Source organism: Aplidium turbinatum, chromosome 12 (genome assembly GCF_918807975.1).
Source record: "Aplidium turbinatum chromosome 12, kaAplTurb1.1, whole genome shotgun sequence".
NCBI lineage: Eukaryota > Metazoa > Chordata > Ascidiacea > Aplousobranchia > Polyclinidae > Aplidium > Aplidium turbinatum.
Window position 1 is genome coordinate 3,550,612 of NC_137483.1, and position 22,342 is coordinate 3,572,953.

Genomic DNA, 22,342 nt, shown 5'->3' on the forward strand with positions numbered 1-22,342 from the left:
CTCCTCAGCGCTTTACAAAGCAGACAGTGTCAATGCAGCCGTATAGAGGCGCAACTGAGTACATTATTACCCGAATCCACTCCATTACTCAGCGCCAAGCAGAAATTAGATTCAGTACCATTTTTAAAAAGTCTTTGGTATGACCCGACAAGGTATCGAACCCATGCCTACCGATTCAGAGGCGGGCGCACTAACCACTAAGCCACCGAGCCGGTGGTTTTATTTGCGTGGTTTTATAATCGTGGTTTTATTTGCGCCCATTACAATAACATACAGTACACTGCGATCACATACGCGATACAACAGACGACAGGAAGCAGCGAAGTGACATATAGTCTTCGAGTCAGCTGATCTCCTTATTTTGGCTTGCCATTCAGTATCTTTGTTCAGACACAGCCGCATGCTCTGGAGCGGTGTCGAACCCACGTCCTTTCGAACGTCGCGCAGAGGTTCTCACCACTCCGCTACGCAGCCGACCTACTTGATATAATTGAAATCTTAACGTCGCTTTAAGAACGGGGGTGCTTATATATTTCAAAATAGCCAGTTAGTGCAAATCAAACTAAGACTCACGCTGAATTTGTTGAATGTTATGCAAAATAATCTGCACTTATCTTAAACACTTAACTGTGACTTCGCAAAGACCAAACGGTTGTTGTCCCATTCTGAGTAGTTACTTTTGAAATTTCTGGTAAGATTAATTTCTCTGCAGTCTTCATTGCCATGGTTCACTTTGGTACCAACAAGAGTTTGAACTAGCGGCTCGTACAACTTCCACGCACATCCAGTGACCTTCATACTTGAGATAGTTGAGTTCGATCCAGGTGATCTCGTCGTTCAGCAGCATAGTATTCGCTAAGGCTCTGTAAAATAAGAACACACCGTATTGTGATAAACACACTTTCAAAAGCATGAAATATAACAAATGATCAGTGGGGTACGCAAGGAGGTTGGGAGTTGAAACTTCTCCCATTGAGCTTGATATTTTATTTTTTTTATTGTTTTCTACTTACCATGGCGTTCTTTAATGCAAGCCTGCGCAAATGCCTACAATCTCTTCGGCGATCCAAAGGCACGTATTGTGGCTTACGTGCAGACAGTCACACCATTCAAGCCTCATCATTGCAAGCTTTCACCTTTCAGGTCTCATCATTGCAAGCTTTCACCTTTCAGGCCTCATCATTGCAAGCTTTCACCTTTCAGGTCTCATCATTGCAAGCTTTCACCTTTCAGGCCTCATCATTGCAAGCATTCACCTTTCAGGCCTCATCATTGCAAGCTTTCACTTTTCGGGCCTCATCATTGCAAGCTTTCACTTTTTAGGCCTTAAATCGTGTCACCTTCTGCAGTTAAGCCACAATACGTGCAGTTGGATCATCGCTAACATTGAAGGTATTTGCACAGTCCTGCGTTGAGGCCATGCCATGGAAATTTTTCTTAACCGGCTTTTAGATCAGAGAGTCAATAGACAGGAAGCTAAAAAGTCCTTGAGTTTTTAATTAATGTACGTACAAACATATTTTTCATGTTAAAAAACAATCAAAAAAGTAGACAAACAAAGCTTACAGAAACTAAATAATGCTTCACCAGACATTTAATTTCAAAGTATGATATTTATTTGTCTACTGTAGGCTACAGTACACCAGAAAGTTTTTCACTCTACCAGGTGGTGAGCCCCCTGGTATGAACCAGCCCTGGCCGACGGGTCAAGCTCAATAGAATTTAAACAGGATTCAGCAGCTTCCATTCCAATATACAATATAGTGGAATTTGGTTCCCTCATCGGCCTGCGAATGCGGCAAAGAGGATCAAACTGCTGACCACGTCGTTCTTGAGTGTCCCATTTACAAAGCACTAAATGTAATGCATGGTATAGTAGCACTGAACGAAGCAACACCAACCAGGATTTTCATCATCAGCCCTGAAATCTTTACAATTCCATCTTACGAAAGAAGATCAAAGGAACATATCCTGCTTTAAAGTAGTGCTTTGTTGTGCCTCTGGCTCCAGTGCCAGGTCATAGTTCTATTCCAAGTCCGATCTTATCAAAGGCTGTAACAATGTTACAAGCAATGGCCGTAACTCATACCATGGTTTGGAGTAGGCTATCTCATGAGCATCATTGAGTTTGTCATCAATATACCTGGTTTAGGAAAGCAGCTGTTATTATTAAAATTGTTTAGCTTCCAGTTTCTAATGTTAGTTTACTTTCAAAGATTAGACAAAATTAAATACTTTCTTTTCTACAAAGGTTTTAAACAAATTTCTAGATGAAACAAAATTGTTCCATAAATTCACAATGCAGCTAATAATGTGTATTTTGTTTTTAACATCAACCTTAAAAGGTGAGTATTTTCAAAATATTGATTATTTTAGCAACCTATTGTAGTTGTTTTTATATTCGATATCGTTGTTTGTTAGGTTACGCTTAAAAAAAACAAAGCTATCCATTGATATTTGTGAATGACAGCTTTGTATACTTTTAGCTTTGTAGGCAGCCTGATTCCACGACTCTCCCAGATGTTAGACTTCAAGGATTTAACCTGGATACTACAATAACAAATGTATTTAGCAACAGCATTAATAGAGGATCCAAAGGCTACTTGTGATTTGGGACCCGAGAAGTTTTTAAAGGCCAGAACTCCTACAGAGGCCTTGGAAGTTGAAAAAAATCCAAAACTTTTTTTGGAAAAATTTCATGATTTTCTTTGCATATAGCCAAGCGCATTTGCATCAAAACCATTTTATTTTAGACACAACTCATGCTTTTCAAAGGACAATACGGTGCCTCTTTTTAGATTAGTTTTCCACAATCTTGTTTTCTTTTGTTGGCGACGTCTTGCTTTTAGGCCCCGTGACCTACGATATAACATCCATGGCCATGTTACATCGTAGGCCACGCAGGCCCTAGATTCTATTGGTACCGGAACTAAATTAGCCTCCTAACGTTTTTGTGTATTAGATCTCTCCCCTATCCTGGTATTGAATATTTAAACCACGAAATAGGATCTGCTAAAGCAAATTAAGGGAGGTACCAGGTAACATGACTTTCAAAAACCAAGAAAAAAAGTGCAGATATTTTTTTATTCGTAGAATTTTCACGTTTATCGTGCTCTATTATAGCTGTAAGAGCATAAAACGTTTTGGAAGTGCGAAAAAAATGTGCTTAAACTTGAATGTTGTAAATATATTTTTAAAAACCCAAAAATTTACAATTTGCTGTCATAACTGAACAGTTTTTCCCAAATTCGAGACTGTGTTGCAGCAGAGATGCGAATGTTTCCCCGGCACGACCATGTTCTACGGCTATGTTTTCAATCACATCATATTAACCCAGCAGCGTAAGATTTTTAATTAGAAGGCAGTATATTTGATAGGCAGAACTTCAGTTTTGTAACCCTTAAAGAATTATAAAAAAAGTAATATTTTTAAGTATAGACATACTTATAAAATACTATTAAATCAACAATTGAATATCTGGAGATAGCACACAAGCGGCCCTGCGTCAGAAGTCTCTCCAAGTCTGCGAAACTGCCAGGAATAGCCTATCAAGGTTTTGTCAGTCCGAGGATAAAAATTCAAACCCAAACCAAGTAAAACTAGACACATTCCAATGAATACAAATTCTATTTAAAACTTAGTCAAAAATAAATTATTCAACGTTTTATGCTTCATCAAAATTTGATTGTAAATTAAACTTTAATTCCAAACTCATGCTCCAACTTAGGCAAAACATTTAGCTTTGATTTTATTAAATTAAATATGGTCGTCAATGCAAAATCATTTTTTAGCTAAAAAATATATAAAAAGTACTAAAATAGCAATAAATTTGTCATAGCCTAATATTAAGATATTCAAGCTACTTTGGTATACTCTATTAAAATTATTGATTTTTTAGACGTCGACAGTCATGGTGTGTAGGCTAATGATATAATCTTTCGTAAAAAAATGAATTTGCTTTCATGGAGCACCAAAATTGTTTGTTTGATGTGCTATTGATAATATGTTTCTTGTTTCAACTTTTGTTTAGGAGGAATTCCACTTCCAACCATTCAAACAAACCTTCCATCACCAACCAATACATTAGCGACTGGTTACCTTGGTCTTGTTGTGACAGCTCAGTTTGAGAAAGAAGATTTTGAAAGTTATAAATGGATAAACACATATGCAGACAACAGGGACGTTTCACAGTTTTACGTCTTTGGTTTCGGATGCGTACAAAGATCATCAATCAATGAAACACAATCTTGTGTTGAGAACAATGACGTGATCACTTCTAACTTGACTTATCTTCAACCACTGACAACTAACCTGAATCTTAGTGTTCGAAACAATTTACCTTACTTTTCCTTTATGCCAATTATTGTTGCCCTTCCACATATAACAGTTCGAGGTAATTTGTCTGCAACTTTGTACAATGACCTCGGGAGATTAATTGAAGAAGTTTGTCATTATTTGTGAAATTCTCTGTAACATAAAAAAAAGATGATATAGACAATGAATATAAAAATTTATTTAAGTAGGTATTTTAAAGCAGTTTTGATTTGTGCTAAAAAATTACGGAGTACAGAAAGTTACATTAAGAAATATATCTCAAATTGATTTGATGAAATGTATAAATTTTTTGTTCTGTTTAAGGTTGCCCACACACACTCGAAGACAACGTGTATGTGCAATTCGACTCGGCTGGATCTGATGGAGTTGGTGACGTTGGAACATTTACTTGTTCTAACAATGGACGATTGTTCTATTCAAACGGAAGCCAACCATCTTCTGACCGAACTACTTGTCAATATAATGCTAAATGGAGTGGTCAGGATAATCTACAATGTTGGACAGGTAAATATTGAAGATAATTATTTGCAGCCTTAGACTATTGGTGAATAATGCGGAACAAAATGATCCATAGTTCCACGCGTCTAAGTATCAAGAAGTCATCACTAAGAATTCCATCGTATGCACTAGTACATCTAAATAGCACTTTTCCACGTCCCTATCACAAAAAGCAAACTAAAACAAGCAATTTTATTCCTATTTGTGCATTTTCCTTTTCGCTCTCCTTTTTGCTCGATCAATTTTATTAACCCAATTGGAGATTTGAAAGTGGTTGTAAGAAGTGTTTTGTTTAAAGTGTTTTGTTCGACCAACAGTGGATTTAAAAGATAGCAATTGGTCACATGACTGCATTAAGTTCGGATATAAATTAAACTATTTCAGGGTTAATAAAGGTATGGGATGAAGCATGCTTTGAATAATAAAGAGAAAGCTTATAATAAAAAGAAATATTATAACGGAAAACTTATGAGCTTCGTCGGTATCGGGATGCCTGAAACCTAAGCCCTCTGATTTCTTATTAGTTCATTCACATATCGGCCTACCGGAGCTGCGCCGCAGAGCTACCACACTCTTTTTGGCTTGCCAGTCACTGGAGCCACTCCATGCGCTTCACAGATACATCACCAGACCGGCGATAAAGAAACGTCTCAAATCAAGAAACTGCTTTGTTGCTCATGCCACCAGAAAAGGAGCTCAGTCGACCTGCCTAAGTATGGCTGAAACGCCTCCGAACAAGCATTGGGCTCTTCGGATTCTCAATGCACTAATGGGGTGTATTATCATATGCGACTTGTAAAGGTGCAAAAAAAACGCAAACTACATACTCCTTGGCAGCCCTTCCCCTCTATTTACTTCACCAAGGGCTGTTGGTTTGGTAATGCTGGACGACCATAAGTGGCTACTCGAGGAATGCTTGGACATCTAACCCAAATGAAACGTAGTCTACAGAAAGAACTCGCAAAAGAAAAGAAAAGTAGGAAAAGATAAGACGGATTTTTTTTATTTTGCATGAGAAGTTCATTCTGTAGACTGCGCTTCATCTGGGTGCTTTCTTTCACCTCTTAGAAGCGGTCGTAGGAAACCTTCTCGTCTGCTCATTTTGATATCATTTTTGTCACTTTATGGTAAGTGGTTTTCGAAATAGGTGAAAATTGGGCATTCGAAAGTTCAAGATCCATGCCCCACAACTTTATAAAGTCATAATGAGCTAAAATTTTGAATGCCAAGTTTTTACTCCAAATCAAGTTTTTACCATATCCGATCTCAGGCTTTTGAATCAAAAATGGTGAAAATATGAAACACCTTACTGCTTAATGTATAAATTAACTCAATACACTACAGCTCCCAACCCTGTGATAACCACAATGAACGGGAACTTCACTGTAGTTGAAGGAAATGACTTCACTGTTAACTGCGAATACAATGACGTCATTCCTATTGCAACCAACACTGCATTCTATTTGGATGGAAATGAAGTGGTACGACAACAGGTAATTGATAACACATGTACTAATCTTTATTCTATTTGAAAAAGTTCATTCTGATGATCCTATTGAATTGAATCAGGCTGTTAAGGTTATTAGTAAACTAGTAACTAACTTTAATGTATTTGGCCATTATGTGTATTGTACTTAGAAGTTATGCCTATAGAAAAAGACAGTCACACACTGAATACACCCTGGCTGGACGTGAGAGGTGTTTTTCAACATCCAGTTTAAGCCGGTTGTCGACCCCCGATCGCATTGTTGAAAAGTGTGCGTCTAGTCCGGTGAGCCGATGATTAAATGTATCACATGTATCCGTGTTTTCACACGAAAAAGTTGTAAATGGAGCTGCCATGTGGAGGCAGGGGCGGATGCAGCAAGCAGTCTTAGGGGCGATTTCAACAAAACGCCTTAATGTGTTGACCTACATTAACCTGACCGTGCATATACACCGTGAATAAAGTTATTTTCTTGTGTTTTAAAGGGGCGATTGTCCAATCGCCCCTTTGGATCTTCCACTGAGTGGAGTGAACGACAACTATTCATTTGCTTTCTTAATGCATTGGTGTAAATTTAAATTTTTGTTTTTATTCTTGAAGCAAATATAGACCTTGCCATAATTATGCAGACAGTTCAACTACATTAATTGCCTTACTTTTTATACGCGAGCACAAATATAACTTATAAAACACTTGATGTTATCAATAACCCGGAAACAAAGTCGCTTACTAGCTCTTTCAGGCATACATGCTGTTTTCAGGAACGCTTATTTACATTTTCTCTGAGAGCCGAGGACAATAACAAGCAAGTATCATGCCAAGCTGTGACTCCATATACGAAAATATTTATGGAGAGTGGAAGGTCACCGAACTATATCATCAAAGTTCAAAGTAAGTTTAGTCCCATGCTTCATTAAAGTCGCATTGCATTCAGGTAGCTCAGGAAATTGGTGTGAGATTGAAACCGAGAAGTATAAGCTGTAGCTACAAAGTCAGTGATAATGGTAGGTGGAATTGTGGATACCTAACAGGAATAAAGCAGCACACGCAACATTGACATCTTATAGACCTAATTCGGCCTTAAACTTATTTGTCGTTCCCAATCCAATCCATTTCAATCCTCCTTCATGAAAAACATGAAGAAAATAAGGTTAATGTTTTCGTGATTATTAGGAAAGTTGGGAGAAGTTGGGATAGGACACTTCACATAACTGATGGCCAGCTCTAATCATTAAGATTGGTAGTAAGATATACACAGACTAATGTAACAGAGGATATTACTATAAGTATCCGCTTTTGAACACCGTAACTGCACTCTTGAGTAATTTAAATACTACTAGGGTTGCAAAATTCCCGGGAATTTTCAGAGCCGAAACTTTCCATGGAAATTTTGGGAATTAACGGGAATTTTTGGAAACTTTCAAAACAATCTTAATGTGATGTTGAAACAGGAAAATAATGGCCTTATACTGTTTAGAATAAAAGTAGGCTACTATGTATAACTAAAATACTTAAGATTTAAGAACATACAAACACATGGTTTAGTTTAATAACTCCAAAAATGAATCATCACCAATCTGTTTTTTTACAAAGAAAAACAATACTGAGTCAGTTACAAAATCGTTGTTCTAGTTGCTGCCGGTTAGCATCTCCTCCTGCACGGCTTCTTCAGGTGATGTACTAATGACTGTTCTGGCAGCGTCATCGACTTCAGAGTCAACTTCAACTTGAGTTGACTTGTCTTCACAGGGCTCAAACAATGCCAAGTTTGACCTGGATGATACTAGCTTTTCCGCCCTTTCATTTGCGAGCCTATCGCGGACCTTGGTGTGAGTGTTCCCAAATATGATCAGTATTTTTTTTAAATATTGAAAAAGTATGCATAAGCCTCATTCTTAATTAACACCAAATCAATGTTTATAACAATTAAAGAAAATAAGAAATGCTTAAGATAGGTCTTTGATATTTTTTTCTAATTGATAAAATATTTAACAAATGTTTTAAACATAATAAATGCCAAGTGAAAATTTCCAATATTCCCAATATTCCCGGGCCTTTCAAAATTCCCGGAAAGTTTCCAGGAAAGTTTCCAAAATTCCCGGAAACTTTCCACCCCTTTACAACCCTAAATACTGCAGTACTGTTGTTGATAAAACAGTTGAGCGTTTCAAAGCACTGCAAGTGATAACAAAATGTGTTTAGAAATTAAAAAAGGTAACCTTGAAAATTTTGATTTTCAAACATACTGTATGCAAAACATTTAACATGCTAAGCATATAACATGTGATGGTAGTCGGTATAATCCATACGGAAATATTCTTAACTAATTAATACTAAAAAATGATAAAAACAATGAATGTTAAAATTTATTTAAGTATAAATTTAAAGCTGTTTTAATTTGCGTTAAAAAATTACTGAGTATAACAAGTTACATTACAACATATATCTCAAGTTGATATGATGAAATGTGTAAATTTTTTGTTCTGTTTAAGGTTGCTCACAAACACTCGAAGACAACGTGTATGTTCAATTCGACTCGGCTGGTTCTGCTAGAGTTGGTGACTTTGGAACATTCATTTGTTCTAACAATGGACGATTGTTCTATTCAAACGGAAGCCAACCTACTTCTAATCTAACTACTTGTCAATATAATTTTGAATGGAGTGGTCAGAATAATCTACAATGTTGGACTGGTAATCACTGAAAGAAAATTATTTTCAGCCATAGCCTACTGGTGAACATGGCGAGAACAAAATGATCGACAGCTCTAAACATCTAAGCATTAAAAGTTCATTGGCAAGAATTCCAATGTATGGAGTGTTACATCCAAAGGGGCATTTTGTCACGTGCCCCACTCTAAAAAGCAAACAAAAACACGCAATTCTATTCCCGTTTGTGCATTTTTTTCGCTCTACATTTTGCTCGCTCAATTTTATTAACCCAATCGGAGCACATGACTACATTAAGTTTGAATTTAAATTAAACTATTTCAGTGCTAATAATAGTATGGGATGAAACATGCTCTGAAGAATAAGAGAAAGCTTATAATAAAGGGAAATATTATAAGGGAAAGATTATGAGCTTCGTCGTCTGTTAATTACGAGCTGTGGTACAAACACAACTTCACGTACCACAACTCTGGCTCTTGTCCGTTGCACAGCAGAGTACTGGATTATGTATATTGTATATATTCGTAATGACATCTATTCGACAAACCCCTTAACGATACGTTGATTGTTGCGTCTGGATGCCTGAAACCTAAGCCCTCTGATTTTTTATTAGTTCATTCAAGCATCCAACCAGCTCTTTTTGGTTCGCCAGTCACTGGAACAAGTCTATGCGCTCCACAGATAGATCATTAGCCTAGCGATAAAGAAACGCCTTAAATCAAGAAACTGCTTTGTTGCTCAAGCACAATTCTCACTGGAGTACAATACCAGTGCTTCATCTTGAATCACTAACACCTGAAAAGAGGAAACACAGCACCTCCAGACTCCACTCCTTTGTCCTCGACGATGGAACTATGCTACCAGAAAAGGAGCTCTGTCTGCTTGCCTGGGTATGGCTGAATTGCATTCGAACAAGGATTGGGCGCTTCGGATTCTCAATGCACAAATGGAATCTAAAAACATATGCTACTTGTAACTAACGTGCAAAAAAAATAATAATAACGCAAACCACACACACTTTGGCTGCCCAACATTTACTTCACCAAGGGCTGTTGGACGACTACAAGTGGCTACTCGAGAAATGCTTGGACATCTAACATCTAACCCAGATGAAACGTAGTATACAGAAAAGAACTTCTCGTGCAAAAGAAAAAAAGTAGGAAAACCTAAGAAGGATTTTTTTATTTCGCATGAGAAGTTGTGTCTTTAGACTGCACTTCATCTGGGTGCTTTCTATCACCAGTTAGAAGCTGTCGTAGGAAACCTTATTGTCTGCGCATTTTGATATCATTTTTGTTACTCTAAGATAAGTTGTTTTCGAAATAGGTGAAAATTGGGTATTCGAAAGTTCAAGATCCATGCCCCACAACTTTATAAAATCATAATGAGCTAAAATTTTGGGTGCCAAGTTTTTACTCCAAATCAAGTTTTTACAATATCAGGTTCCAGGCTTTTGAATCAAAAAATGGTGAAAATATGAAACACCTTACTGTTTAGTCTATAAATTAACTCAATACACTACAGCTCCCAACCCTGTGATAAGCACAATGAACGGGAACTTCACTGTAGTTGAAGGAAATGACTTCACTGTAACCTGTGACTACTATGACGTTTTTCCAATTGGAACCAACACTGCGTTCTATTTAGATGGAAATGAAGTAGTACGACAACAGGTAATTGCTAACACATGTACTAATCTTTGATCTATTTGAATAACTTCTTTGTGATGATCCTATTGAATTGAATCAGGCTTTTAAGGTTATTAGTAAACTAGTAACTAACTTTAATGTATTTGGCCATTATGTGTATTGTACTTAGAAGTTATGCCTATAGAAAAAGACAGTCACACACTGAATACACCCTGGCTGGACGTGAGAGGTGTTTTTCAACATCCAGTTTAAGCCGGTTGTCGACCCCCGATCGCATTGTTGAAAAGCAAGCGTGTAGTCCGGTGAGCCGATGATTAAATGTATCACATGAGTCCGTGTTTTCATTCCTACACAGAAGAGTTGTAAATGGAACTGTAGTGGAGGCAGGGACGGATGCAGCAAGCAGTCTTAGGGGCGATTTCAACAAAACACCTTAATGTGTTGACCTACATTAACCTGACCGTGCATATACACCGTGAATAAAGTTATTTTCCTGTGTTTTAAAGGGGCGATTGTCCAATCGCCCCCTTGGATCTTCCACTGAGTGGAGTGAACGACAACTATTCATTTGCTTTCTTAATGCATTGGTGTAAGTTTATATTTTTGTTTTTACTTTTGCAGCAAATAGACCTCGCCATGATTATGCACACAGTTCAACTACATCAATTGCCTTACTTTTTATATACGAGCACAAACATAGCTTATAAAACACTTGATGTTATCAATAACTCGGAAACAAAGTCGCTTACTAGCTCTTTCAGGCATACATGCTGTTTTCAGGAACGCTTATTTACATTTTCTCTGAGAGCCGAGGACAATAACAAGCAAGTATCATGCCAAGCTGTGACTCCATACACAGAAATATTTATGGAGAGTGGAAGGTCACCGAACTATATCATCAAAGTTCAAAGTGAGTTTAGTCCCATGCTTCATTAAAGTCGCATTGCATTCAGGTAGCTCAGGAAATTGGTGTGAGATTGAAGTCAGGAAGTATAAGCTGTAGCTACAAAGTCAGTGATAATGGTATGTGGATACCTAACAGGAATAAAGCAGCAAAAGCAACATTAATATTTTATAGACCTAATTCGGCCTCAAACGTATTTGTCGTTCCCAATCCAACCCATTTTAATCCTCCCTCATGAAAAACAAGAAAAGGTTAATGCTTTCGTGATGATTAAGAAAGCCTGGGAGAAGTTGGAATAGGACACTTTACATAACTGATGGCCAGCTCTGTTCATTAAGACTGGTAATATACACAGATTAATTTAACAGAGGATATTACTATAAGACCCCGCTTTTTAACACCGTAACTTTACTCCTGCTTTATTTAACAACTACAGTTGTTGATAAAACAGTTGAGCGTTTGAAAGCAGTGCAAGTGATGACAAAATGTGTTTAGAAGTTAAAAAAGGTGTAAGGTAAACCTGAAAATTTCGATTTTTTTTTCAAAACTACGGTATACAAAACATCTAACATGCTAAGCATGGAACATGTGAGGAGAATCGGTATGATCCATACGGAAAACTCAAACTAAAAAAAAAATCAAAAAATGCAGTTTCAATCTTGGAACTGAATTGTTGTTTCAGGTCGTCGTCAAGTCAACGACGGTTGGATCTATGTTGGGAACGGACTCAGATATCGAATGACTCCCTCAAAGTTGAATTGGAATGCTGCAAGGGATTGGTGTCTCGGTGCTGGAGGAGATTTGGCAACAAGTGGAATGAGAGAAGATTATTGGACAAGAGTGTGAGTATAGACTGCTAACGTCATAGAGCTGCCATCACCTGCGACAATGACATTATTTTTATCCTTTAATGGCAAGTGTGACTCATAAAGCATCATTCCTCACTTTAAATTTTGAATTTTTATCACAATCAACTTGGAGCCTTCTGATCTCACCCCTGGGGACATATTCCTCACTACCACCTGCCGGCTTTCCAAATGGTTACGCCACTGGGTAAAACTGAATATCAAACCAGTCTAAGCTGTGTTGAAAGAAATGCAATAAATAAAGTTACAAAAGAACTTACAATGTCACAAATAAAAACATTGTGGTGTCTGTGACAATACTGTGACAAACAAATCGCTTTACGTTAAATCAGAGAGAAGTTTTGGGTGGAAACAGAGGTTTGTTTTTAGAAAACCAGTGTGAAAAAATATTTTGCTACTCCAAGCCCGCTTTTAAAAGTGTTCGTATTCAATCGCTTAATTAACTTTATGCTGGTGTACCCAATATTGTTTTATGTCATGAAAGCGTATTTATAACAACATACAATACAATACGTTCTTCGTAGAGCCGTAGCCAACACTATGCTGCTAAGAGACGAGCACACTTGGATTGGACTGAACGATGTCGAGCATGAAGGTCAGTGGATGTGGGTGGATGGTGAACCAGCCACTACTTCAAACGCCTTCTGGTACCCAGGTGAACCCGATACTGGTGGCGACAAAGACTGCGGAGCAATAAATCTTACCAGAGATTTCAAAAGCAACGATTCAGAATGCTACAACAACCGTTATGGTCTGTGCGAGGCCAGGGTTTAAATAAACAAAGCGCCTAAATCTATTTCATGAAACCTTTAAACTACTCGCAATTTGCGAGTAATGATTTAATTTGTATTTTGTGCTTCGTCATCCCGAAACACCGCAATGCTAAAAGCAGTTTTTAAGTTGAATGCGGCTCTGCAAGAAAGTGATGTTGAGTTTTCGCTCCTCAAGTATGACCTGGTGATGGAATGACAATGCCAGGTTTGCTTGAATATTAACGGTGATTGTGTTATGGTTGACTTTTAAGCAATTGACATACTAGGTCAAATTTTAACACCTGGTCAAAAATATTATCATGCTGCTAAAAGCAAAACTCAGTCTATTGTTAATTCCTTTAACTTGTTCTGACAAGACATTGACTCAAATGTTTGATTTAAATTGGAAGACTTTGCTAAAAACAATAAATAAACAAAATTGTCAGAGTATCAATTGTTGTTTAAAAGTCATACAATTCATAAGATTAGCGTTTTGCAAGCGAAGTTTGTTGAACCAAAATTTTAACAGTGTTTTTTTACTTTAACTCGTTCAAAAACTCTTCAGTGATTAAAACGAATGCTGCCATAGAAAAAGGTAGGGTTGTTCATGAAAATTCTCGGTGTTCTACAGTACAAACTATCTACAACTAAAATTTTCAAACTACTTTCAGCAACATAATTCATTGCTGAAATCGCACTTTCGCAAAGTCACAAAAATGGCGATGTTGAAATCACATGATGGCGCTGTAAAACATCTCAATCGTTTCAATACGCAGCCACTTTTTAAAAAAAGGCATGAGGACCAAAACGTCGTGAAAACACGATTTCGTAATTTCTGAATCTTAGTCGTTTTCATTTCGGTTCAAAATGTTTGACATTAAAATACCCAAGCAAAGCCCCATCAAACGGTCTTGCCTGAAGATATCCTGACAGCAAAGTTCGTCATAGTTCAACAATTGATTTAACGTCTACAGACGTTGATTCAATGTAAAAATGACGGATTTTACTGTCTGGGTATATCATTGCTGGGAGCTTCACAAAAGCGCTTTATTTTGCATCGTTTTACGTTAATGAATTGTTTTTCATTCAGTGCTGGCGGTAGATTTCAACTGCCTTTTTAAATTTTATGACTTCCTTTTCTGCACGAGTTGCAGCAGGAAAAGTTTATGCATCCAAACGCCGCTTCTCCTTTGGATATTCTTCCGCGTTTTGATTTAGCTTGTAATTAGAAATTTGTGTCTGTAGATTCAGCAATATACGACATATTTACTAAGCTTTGTTCGCATAGATGAAGCAACTTTTGACTGGTAAAGGAGGCATTCCATAGTATGTGACATGAATTCGTGGTGCGATACAGATGAGCCATGGACTTCTAAATAGTAGCACCTGGACTGGACACGCAGTGACCAACATGAGGCCAAACAGTTGGTACAACGGTTGACCAACAGTGGGCCAACAGCCAAGTAACTAACCCTGTTGGCCCACTGTTGGCCTAACCCTGTTGGCCCACTGTTGGCCAACTGTTGTACCAACTGTTTGGCCACATGTTGGCCACTGCGTGTCCAGTCCAGGTGCTACTATTTAGAAGTCCATGGATGAGCTATGTTTCATAAACGAAACAACGGCGCCTATCGCTGTCAATTCTTGCGGCGATCGGCTGCCGAAAAACATTTTGCTCAGTCGTGACAATCTAGCATGTTCATACTGCAATCAGTCTCTGATTATGACAAACGGTTAAATATTATTAACTTTAACTCAATTTATACGCTTGGACTTTCTGCAAGTGTAATTTTAAGCTTGTAACTTTGAAATCAAAATTTTTGTTTTGAGATATTTTTAAGTAGAGTTGCAATTATCTCTAAAATTTTAATTGATAATGGTTATTGTACTGTAGCATTGATAAGAAAGGAACTTGAAAGAATTTAAGAAGATGCACAATTTGACAATTGTCCAACACTTTCGAATTTGCAGGCTGCAATTGATAACCATAAATTATATTGGACAAGGAGCATTCCACATTTGGTATCGACCTAGTTGTATACAACAATGCAATAAAAAGTAGAATATATACAGTACTGTAGTATGTTAAAGTGATCTTAAACTTTTGTCACATTAAAACAAAAAATCAATTCTCTCCATGCTGTCTCATGAAGGGTTCCTTTAAATTTAAATTGCTTGTCCATTTTGCTGGTGATGATTTGTTTTTTATCGGTGAGGAGTGAATATTAATTCTGGAATAAAGCATAAAAATCAAAACCTAAGAACTTGTTGACAAGTAAGCATAAAGAATGGCAGCATAAATTTTTTTCGTTTTGATGCGTTAAAATGTTAACACACTTGAAGTACAAAAACAGATAAACCTAATAAAACAAAGTCAAGACAATAAAATAAAAATACATACAGGTAGTAACATCAAAATCACATCAAACATTATGGTGTGGTTTCAAACATTAAAAATGAGCAAAGAATAAACACTTATTTTTAGTAACAAGGTTACGCACTTAGGTAGCGGTACCTCAGTTTAGTGCCTCAGTAAACAGTAAGTAAAATGTAGTAAAATGTTCCCAACACAAGTGTTTAGTTTCCTTCATGGAACAACATTGCAGCCGCAACGCTGGCTACACTTCCTGATGCCAACTGATACGGCCAAGCTTGTGACAGTTTCCAGACTGTAGTTAACTAGCTAACAATGTGATTGTTTCAGTTTTAGATAACATCTTTTCATCATTTACTGCCTGAAGATCTTATAACTGGTTATGTTGCCTAAGGAAGGCAGTAAAAATGGACAAAACATATTTCTGAATAATTTTTAGAAAATTTTCTTCGTCAATTTTGGACAATTTTATTCAAAATCACACATGGCCTCGTTAAAAAAATGTTATGAAACAGTATCTTAAAGTAATACCAACAGTAAAAAAATTGTGAAGAAAGGCGTTCTTCCCGGCTATCAGCACAAGGCTGATTACTCACTAGCACAGCGAGCTGCAGTGACGCTTCGCTAACCAGAACGGTGTAGCTTCCACGCCAGCCATTGAGACCTCCAATTAAACGTTTAAGTTATTTTGGCTCGCGATACTGATGAGCCCAGCCTCATGGGCGAAACACGTGTCTATCGCTGTCTATTCGATGCTACAATCGGCTGCCAAAATAACTTAAAAGTAAAAAAATTTGCTGTTTTCTTGGTTTAGTATTGGCTCCTTTAGTTGTTTCCGATGGTGTCGCATTAGGCCTAGTCAACTGCTTCCTGTATATGCTGGCTAAATCACAGTAAGCTAATAATAAATCAAATATGGCTAAGTAAGCTAATAATAATAATGTTACGATTTTGTTTACTGTCGCTCTACAACAGCTAAGATCTTTTAACGACAAGGCTCATTTTTAATTTTGAGTCAGATTAAGAATGTCATCACATTATTACTCGACTTATCTTTACTGCGTTATGCAAGAAAAAACACAACCGATGCCGTTTAAAAAGTCTTCAGTATGACCCGAAGTGGAATTGATCTCAGGTCTACCAGCACTAAAGCCAAAGAAAATAGCAACTCGACCACCGAAGTGGTGCAAATCGCAGGTTGCAAGTGATCAAGAAGTTGCTTTTTCAATAGCTGCAATTGTCTGTAGGCCAATGCGAGAAGTCTACAGGCCTGAAAGTAACTGAAGTTCACGTTCTTACATTTTAGCTGCCTCAGTTTATATTTTGTGTGATTAATAACATTCTGTAAAGATATAAAAAAGTGTCCATGTATTTTTGCATTTTCCTTTGCAATGTATTGAGCCTGGATTGGACGTTGAAAAGCAAAAGCACTAACACAACAAACCGATCACTTTTCAGGAAGGAAACTTAGCTAAAAGAATTGTAGTGTTGGGTTAAATCGTTGATTTGACGTCGGTTCAATTAAACGTCTTCTTGCGTTTGATGCCGTCACAGTCACGTTGTTATTGACCAGCTGAGTGGTCTAGGGATTTTGCCTCTGGTGCTGATAGGTCTGAGATCGATTCCAGGTCGGGCCAAACCAAAAACTTTAAAAAAAGGAACGATTGGTGTTCTTTATTGCATTACCCAATGAGAATAAATCAGGTAATAATGTGATGTCATCGAAAACCTGATATAAAATCACGTTGTTAAATCAAGGCACAGCAGCCAATGGATCGTGTGTTCATCGAGCGCTGTAAGGTTTACATATCAATCCTGGGGCCGTGATAGCAAGCCAGCGAGGCCTCATCAGATCATGTTGCTGTTGAAACGACCCACCCCAGTTCGAAACCTATTCTCACTCATTCATTCCTTCCAAGGCAGCTATTTAAACACAAGCGTCTTCAACGCGTCAAGAATACTTCAATTGCAAGTTAGCTAGAAACATCAGTACATCACTGTGTTAAAGGGACCGGGTATGCAGACAAAGCTAGGAAAATTTGCTTGAAGCAAGTTGTATTAAAAATTATTTTACCGCATGGTGTCAATAAAGAGCAATCTATAAATTATAAATCTCGCAAGCTCTGATTTTGCGACAATGCACTGATTACTCCAATTAGAGTGTAGCCAGTAGCGTAGCCAGGAATTTTGAAAGGGGGGGTTGACGACCCAGCGGCGGGGGGTGTGGGGGGCCTCCCCCAGAAATTTTTGAAAAATTACTTTGAATTTGGTGCATTCTGAGAGCATTTTCAACAAAAATGTGGGTATGAATATTCCTGTAAAATGGTGCTGTCCGGTGACATAGCAAAAGGATAAGATCATGTTTTCTTCGGCATTTTTCGGAAATAAAGCTAAGTCTCTATGTTTTCTTGTTTCTAATTCCTGGCTGAGATGTTTGGTATTGGCAAAATTAGCTCTTTTAATGCAGTTTTGTATAAAATTAGGCAATTTTTTTTTAGACTGAAAGCATCATTCTCAATATCATGACGTCACACGCGTGCCAAAGGGGGGGGGGGGTTGTAACCCCCACCCCCCCCCCCCCCCCCCCCCCCCCTTGGCTACGCCACTAAGTGTAGCACCTGATGCGCTACCATATATACATAAATAAGAATGGAAAATATCATTTTTGTGACTTTAGTTAGACGCACTCGAACCAAACATTGAAGAAAATGAACTGCATGGCTCACCCACGATCAACTGCTTCGTGACTCTGCCACTGCTTTTGATGACTCCGCCACTACACTTCTGATAGCTGTCAGTTCGATTTCAGGTCTCGTTATGACGCGTTGAAAACAGTGGTAGACCTACTAACAAAAACTGTTAAACTTATGCCAAAGTCGTTGGAAATGTAAAGTCATTTGCTCAGACATAAAAAGTGACCAAGTAAGAATTTAAATCGATGGCCCATAACCAAGAACCTCACGATTCCCTTCGATTACGTCAACGCCTTGCGCTAAGGGTGAGATTATGCAACGAAAAATTTGCACTATGGCGCCATTTAGCGGTTTGAAAAGCCTCATTTTAAAAGTTAAATTAAATATGGTCATCATTGTGATTGTATATCAAGAAAAATTTATTGTGGAAAATTAAACTATTCCAATATAGAAGGACAGGCCTCTTTCCCCCATTACATTGGATCGCGATAATGTAGAGTATCTTAGTTATCTTATTTGTTTGATTTGCGATTGAGTTTACAGTTGCAGTTATGCTGAACTTTGAGAAATAGTCGTAACAGCTGATATAACCCAAACAGCAAAATCCGCCATTTTTACATTGACTCAATGTCTGACCAAAAAATTGGGAAAAGTGCAGGATTTGACTACTAAACTTCCGGACTCGACAACAAGAAGTTTTGGACCCGACGTTCAAAGCACCGAATCAAGTAGCGGTTGAAGCAAGCATTGGTACTGGTAAATACCAAGCAAGGAAATCAGTTTTTTACATTGATTCAGCTTCTGTATGCATTGAATCGGTGAAGAAAGGATTAATTAGCCTAACTGGTTGGCGAGGTCTAAAAAAAATACATTTGAAATTTGAAAAACTTTAATTTCATTTTCAAGTTTTGGTGATGATGAAACGGCTTAAAAGAGACGACTTTGTTTATTGGCAGTGAGCTGCTGAGTGGAGATTGGTTCTTCACGATTAGTGAGTCAAGCTAAATCTTTTTCACGATACATTTGCATAAGTCAGAGAGGCAGATTCACATCAAGTTGAAGTTTACATATTCTTTTGACCTATTTTGTTTTTCTTTTTGATTTTGTGGCAACCAAGGTGATATTCCGGCGCATAGTTTGCTCAGTGCAGTCACGACCGACCTCCACCGAACTTACATCTGTGCAAAAAGATAAGAAAATCGTTTATTTTTGCTCACAACTTACCCGAACCAAGCTAAAGTAATCGTTATTGTTTCATTATGCACGGTCGATTTAAGGGGCTCTAAGCCAGGTTAGTAAAATCTTACCTTTTTACATTCGTTCAACATTTGTAAACGCTGAAACTATATAAGAAAGACAGATTTTAACTTCTGGGGTGGAAGATAAGAAGTAAGGATAGAATTTTTAACACCAAGTTCCTGTTTGATTATAAAAAAGAAACTACTGTAGTCGGTAAAGCTCGCGGCTACGACCAAAGGGCTGGCAATTGTTACGGTGATAATCCAAAAAATTGAAAACAAACATATTTCTGGTTGCGCTTTGGTCAAGGTGTTGTGCCTGACACACGTCACAATATGTCACATTTCATCGACATCACAAAGACGTTTAAACAGCGTTATAAACTACAAAAACACCAGGAGAGAATGATACGAAGCGTAGACAACGATGGAGCAGGTAACAAGATGCCTCACATGGCGGTCAGAGATGATTTCGTTATGACAAGTGTCGATTTGTCTCCAGTTTGCGCGATGATTGATGAGGTTTGGACACGCTTTGTTACTTCACATTGTACGTCATAAAGCACCACACAGAATGCGCTCGATGCGCCAACCGCGATCAGATCTCAGCTCGTTATATTAACTTGTTCTTTTAGATCAAATCTTGCCAAAGCAAAAACGGCAACTTTTACCTTTTGCTATTTTCGTGAACATTTCTTTGGTGTTTTCCCGTAATGACCTTGCCTTGATCTTAGGCAAGAAGATAAAGTTGTTGGATTACAAAGTATCGTGAAGACCACCTACTCATTGCCACAATCATCCTAAAAAGCAAGGCATTAAATTTAAAGCCGATACTTCTAAGACATAGTAGTGCCATACCACAAGAAATACAACAGCCAGAAATGCATTTGCTTTGTTCCCTTTTATAGCAACGTTTTCTCGACAAACGGTGCTGGAGTGCTATGACGTGCCAATACATAGCAGTGTATTCAAATTTTCACCATTAAAATGTCATTGAAATAACATGAGCTCTCGTAGAGAAGCTCTGTTATTTCAATGTTATCTCGTAGAGTAGCTCTGAAAAATGTTTCAGGAATTTGCAGTTAAGTTGCAGGTAAGTTGCGTTAACATTGTTGTAAAATATTAAATCCTGTTGTGAAATTTAATAGCCTTCCCGCCATCAAAGTCATATCTTTCGTTGAAGTTCGATAAAAAGACACGTGTTTCACTTTTCTATAATTATGTCTCCTGTGCTTGCACTCGCGTTGCATTGTTTGTAATTATGACGTCACACAAGCAGTTCTTAACCTCATCGTCCAGGCGCTTTCCTCTTTGCAATGACTCAACTAACAAATACATTATTTCAACGCCGTTAAACATTGAGTTGTTGCAAAAACGGAGTCTTTTTAAGTCTGGTAGCAAGTCTACTTATTTGCAATATAGCTTGTAGCAATATCAATAAATAAATAAACCAAGCGAGTAGGTGTGAAGAGTAAACAATATTTCCAGACAGCAAAATCCGTCAATTTAACATGTAAAAGTCAATGCAAAAATGACTGATTTTGCTGTGTGATCCCCAAGCGAATGATAGAATAGGTTTTGAATGCATGCACTCAATCTAAATACAAAGAATCATTAAGATAGACTTGTCAAGTGGCTTGAAGCTGTGTTGTTGTTTATTGTTTTTTGTAGTTTGAAAACATTTTCAAGTGAAATTTGAAATTTTAAACTCGTTAACGCTCTTATTCAAATTGGCGAAGGACCTCCTTGTATTTTCTAACCAAAGAAACAATGCAACCACGTTTTGTATAAATTGTGAACTGATAAAAGAAAAACACGATTCTTTCTCCTTGCATTATGACCTATACCGCGCCGTTTTGACCCGAAAAATCACTTTGACATTCCCATTTTAAAATTTCTCTTCCATGATTAATGACTTTGGCAATTAGAGTCTGTGATTGTGATCGCGAAGATTCTGGGTGGCTTTGTATCGATAACATTATGGCGCGTATGAACCGGTAGGCAAGCAGGCAAGAAGATTATCTTGATCAAATAATTTGCTGAGCTGAAAAATGAATATTTTTGAAGAATATGAACTGCACCTGCTTTAAAAACACAGTTAGTTTTTAACAATTTACTTGGAGCAGTGGTACCGCTTGCGGTCTCGAATGAAACTTTCTAGTTGATTTGGATTAATGGAGCCTTTCCAAATTGTCTGCTCACATAATATCGTCCGTCGCTGCTCTATCCACCCACTTCGAAATGAAAATGCCAATCTTACAGAGCGTGATAGCAACACAGTGCAGTGACCGAATTGAATAATGTGACTGATATCCAGACAGAAAATCAGTCGATTTTTACATTGATTTAACGACTGCAAACGTCGAATCAATGTAAAAAATAACTGATTTGCTGTCTGGGTACCACCTTATACCCAAGAAAAAGATAATTGAAACTAAGTTGTTGTTTTCTATCTCAAATGAATTGAGTCATGAACCAGTCGGAATTAATGTTTGCAAGGTTTTTATTTTAACATTTTAAATCGCACATCAGAGCGTTGAAAGATGTGAGATCGCAGATAAAACCATTTCAAATCTTCAAATGATTTCTTTGCATATGATATTTCTATCTAACGCTAAAATAATTCAAACTTTAAGACACGGGACGTAGCTGTGTCATTTTGTTCTGCAGTCATTGTTGGGTGATAAACAAGTCCCGTGTTTGGAAGATAAACTGCAAACAATCTCATTTTTTGCATTTCTAGTAATCCTTGGCAAACCACAAAGCATTAAATTATATATAGTATATTAATGCTTATAAATCGCTTATGACATCATGCTTATGACGTAACAATAACATGCGTTGCAAAAGTTGGAACAAAAAAATGACTAAAGTCAGA

The 22,342-nt window shown here is 37.5% G+C and overlaps 1 protein-coding gene and 1 long non-coding RNA gene across 2 annotated transcripts; one reads left to right on the plus strand and one right to left on the minus strand.

Annotated features, from left to right (window-relative positions):
• Nucleotides 1-629: 629 nt before the first annotated feature.
• LOC145780909 (uncharacterized) lies at nucleotides 630-4,469 on the minus strand. Its single transcript, XR_014290683.1, has 2 exons — nucleotides 4,340-4,469; nucleotides 630-863 (listed from the first exon to the last, which is right to left on the minus strand). It is a non-coding gene; the product is annotated as an uncharacterized LOC145780909 (long non-coding RNA).
• Nucleotides 4,470-4,497: 28 nt separating this feature from the next.
• LOC145781306 (uncharacterized) lies at nucleotides 4,498-15,344 on the plus strand. The gene is made up of 9 exons (XM_082593083.1): nucleotides 4,498-4,519; nucleotides 4,639-4,839; nucleotides 6,178-6,326; nucleotides 7,081-7,210; nucleotides 8,812-9,012; nucleotides 10,513-10,661; nucleotides 11,418-11,547; nucleotides 12,224-12,383; nucleotides 12,932-15,344. Exons 1-9 carry the CDS (start codon nucleotides 4,498-4,500, stop codon nucleotides 13,179-13,181), a joined length of 1,392 nt encoding a protein of 463 aa, XP_082449209.1. The 3' UTR covers nucleotides 13,182-15,344.
• Nucleotides 15,345-22,342: the final 6,998 nt, after the last annotated feature.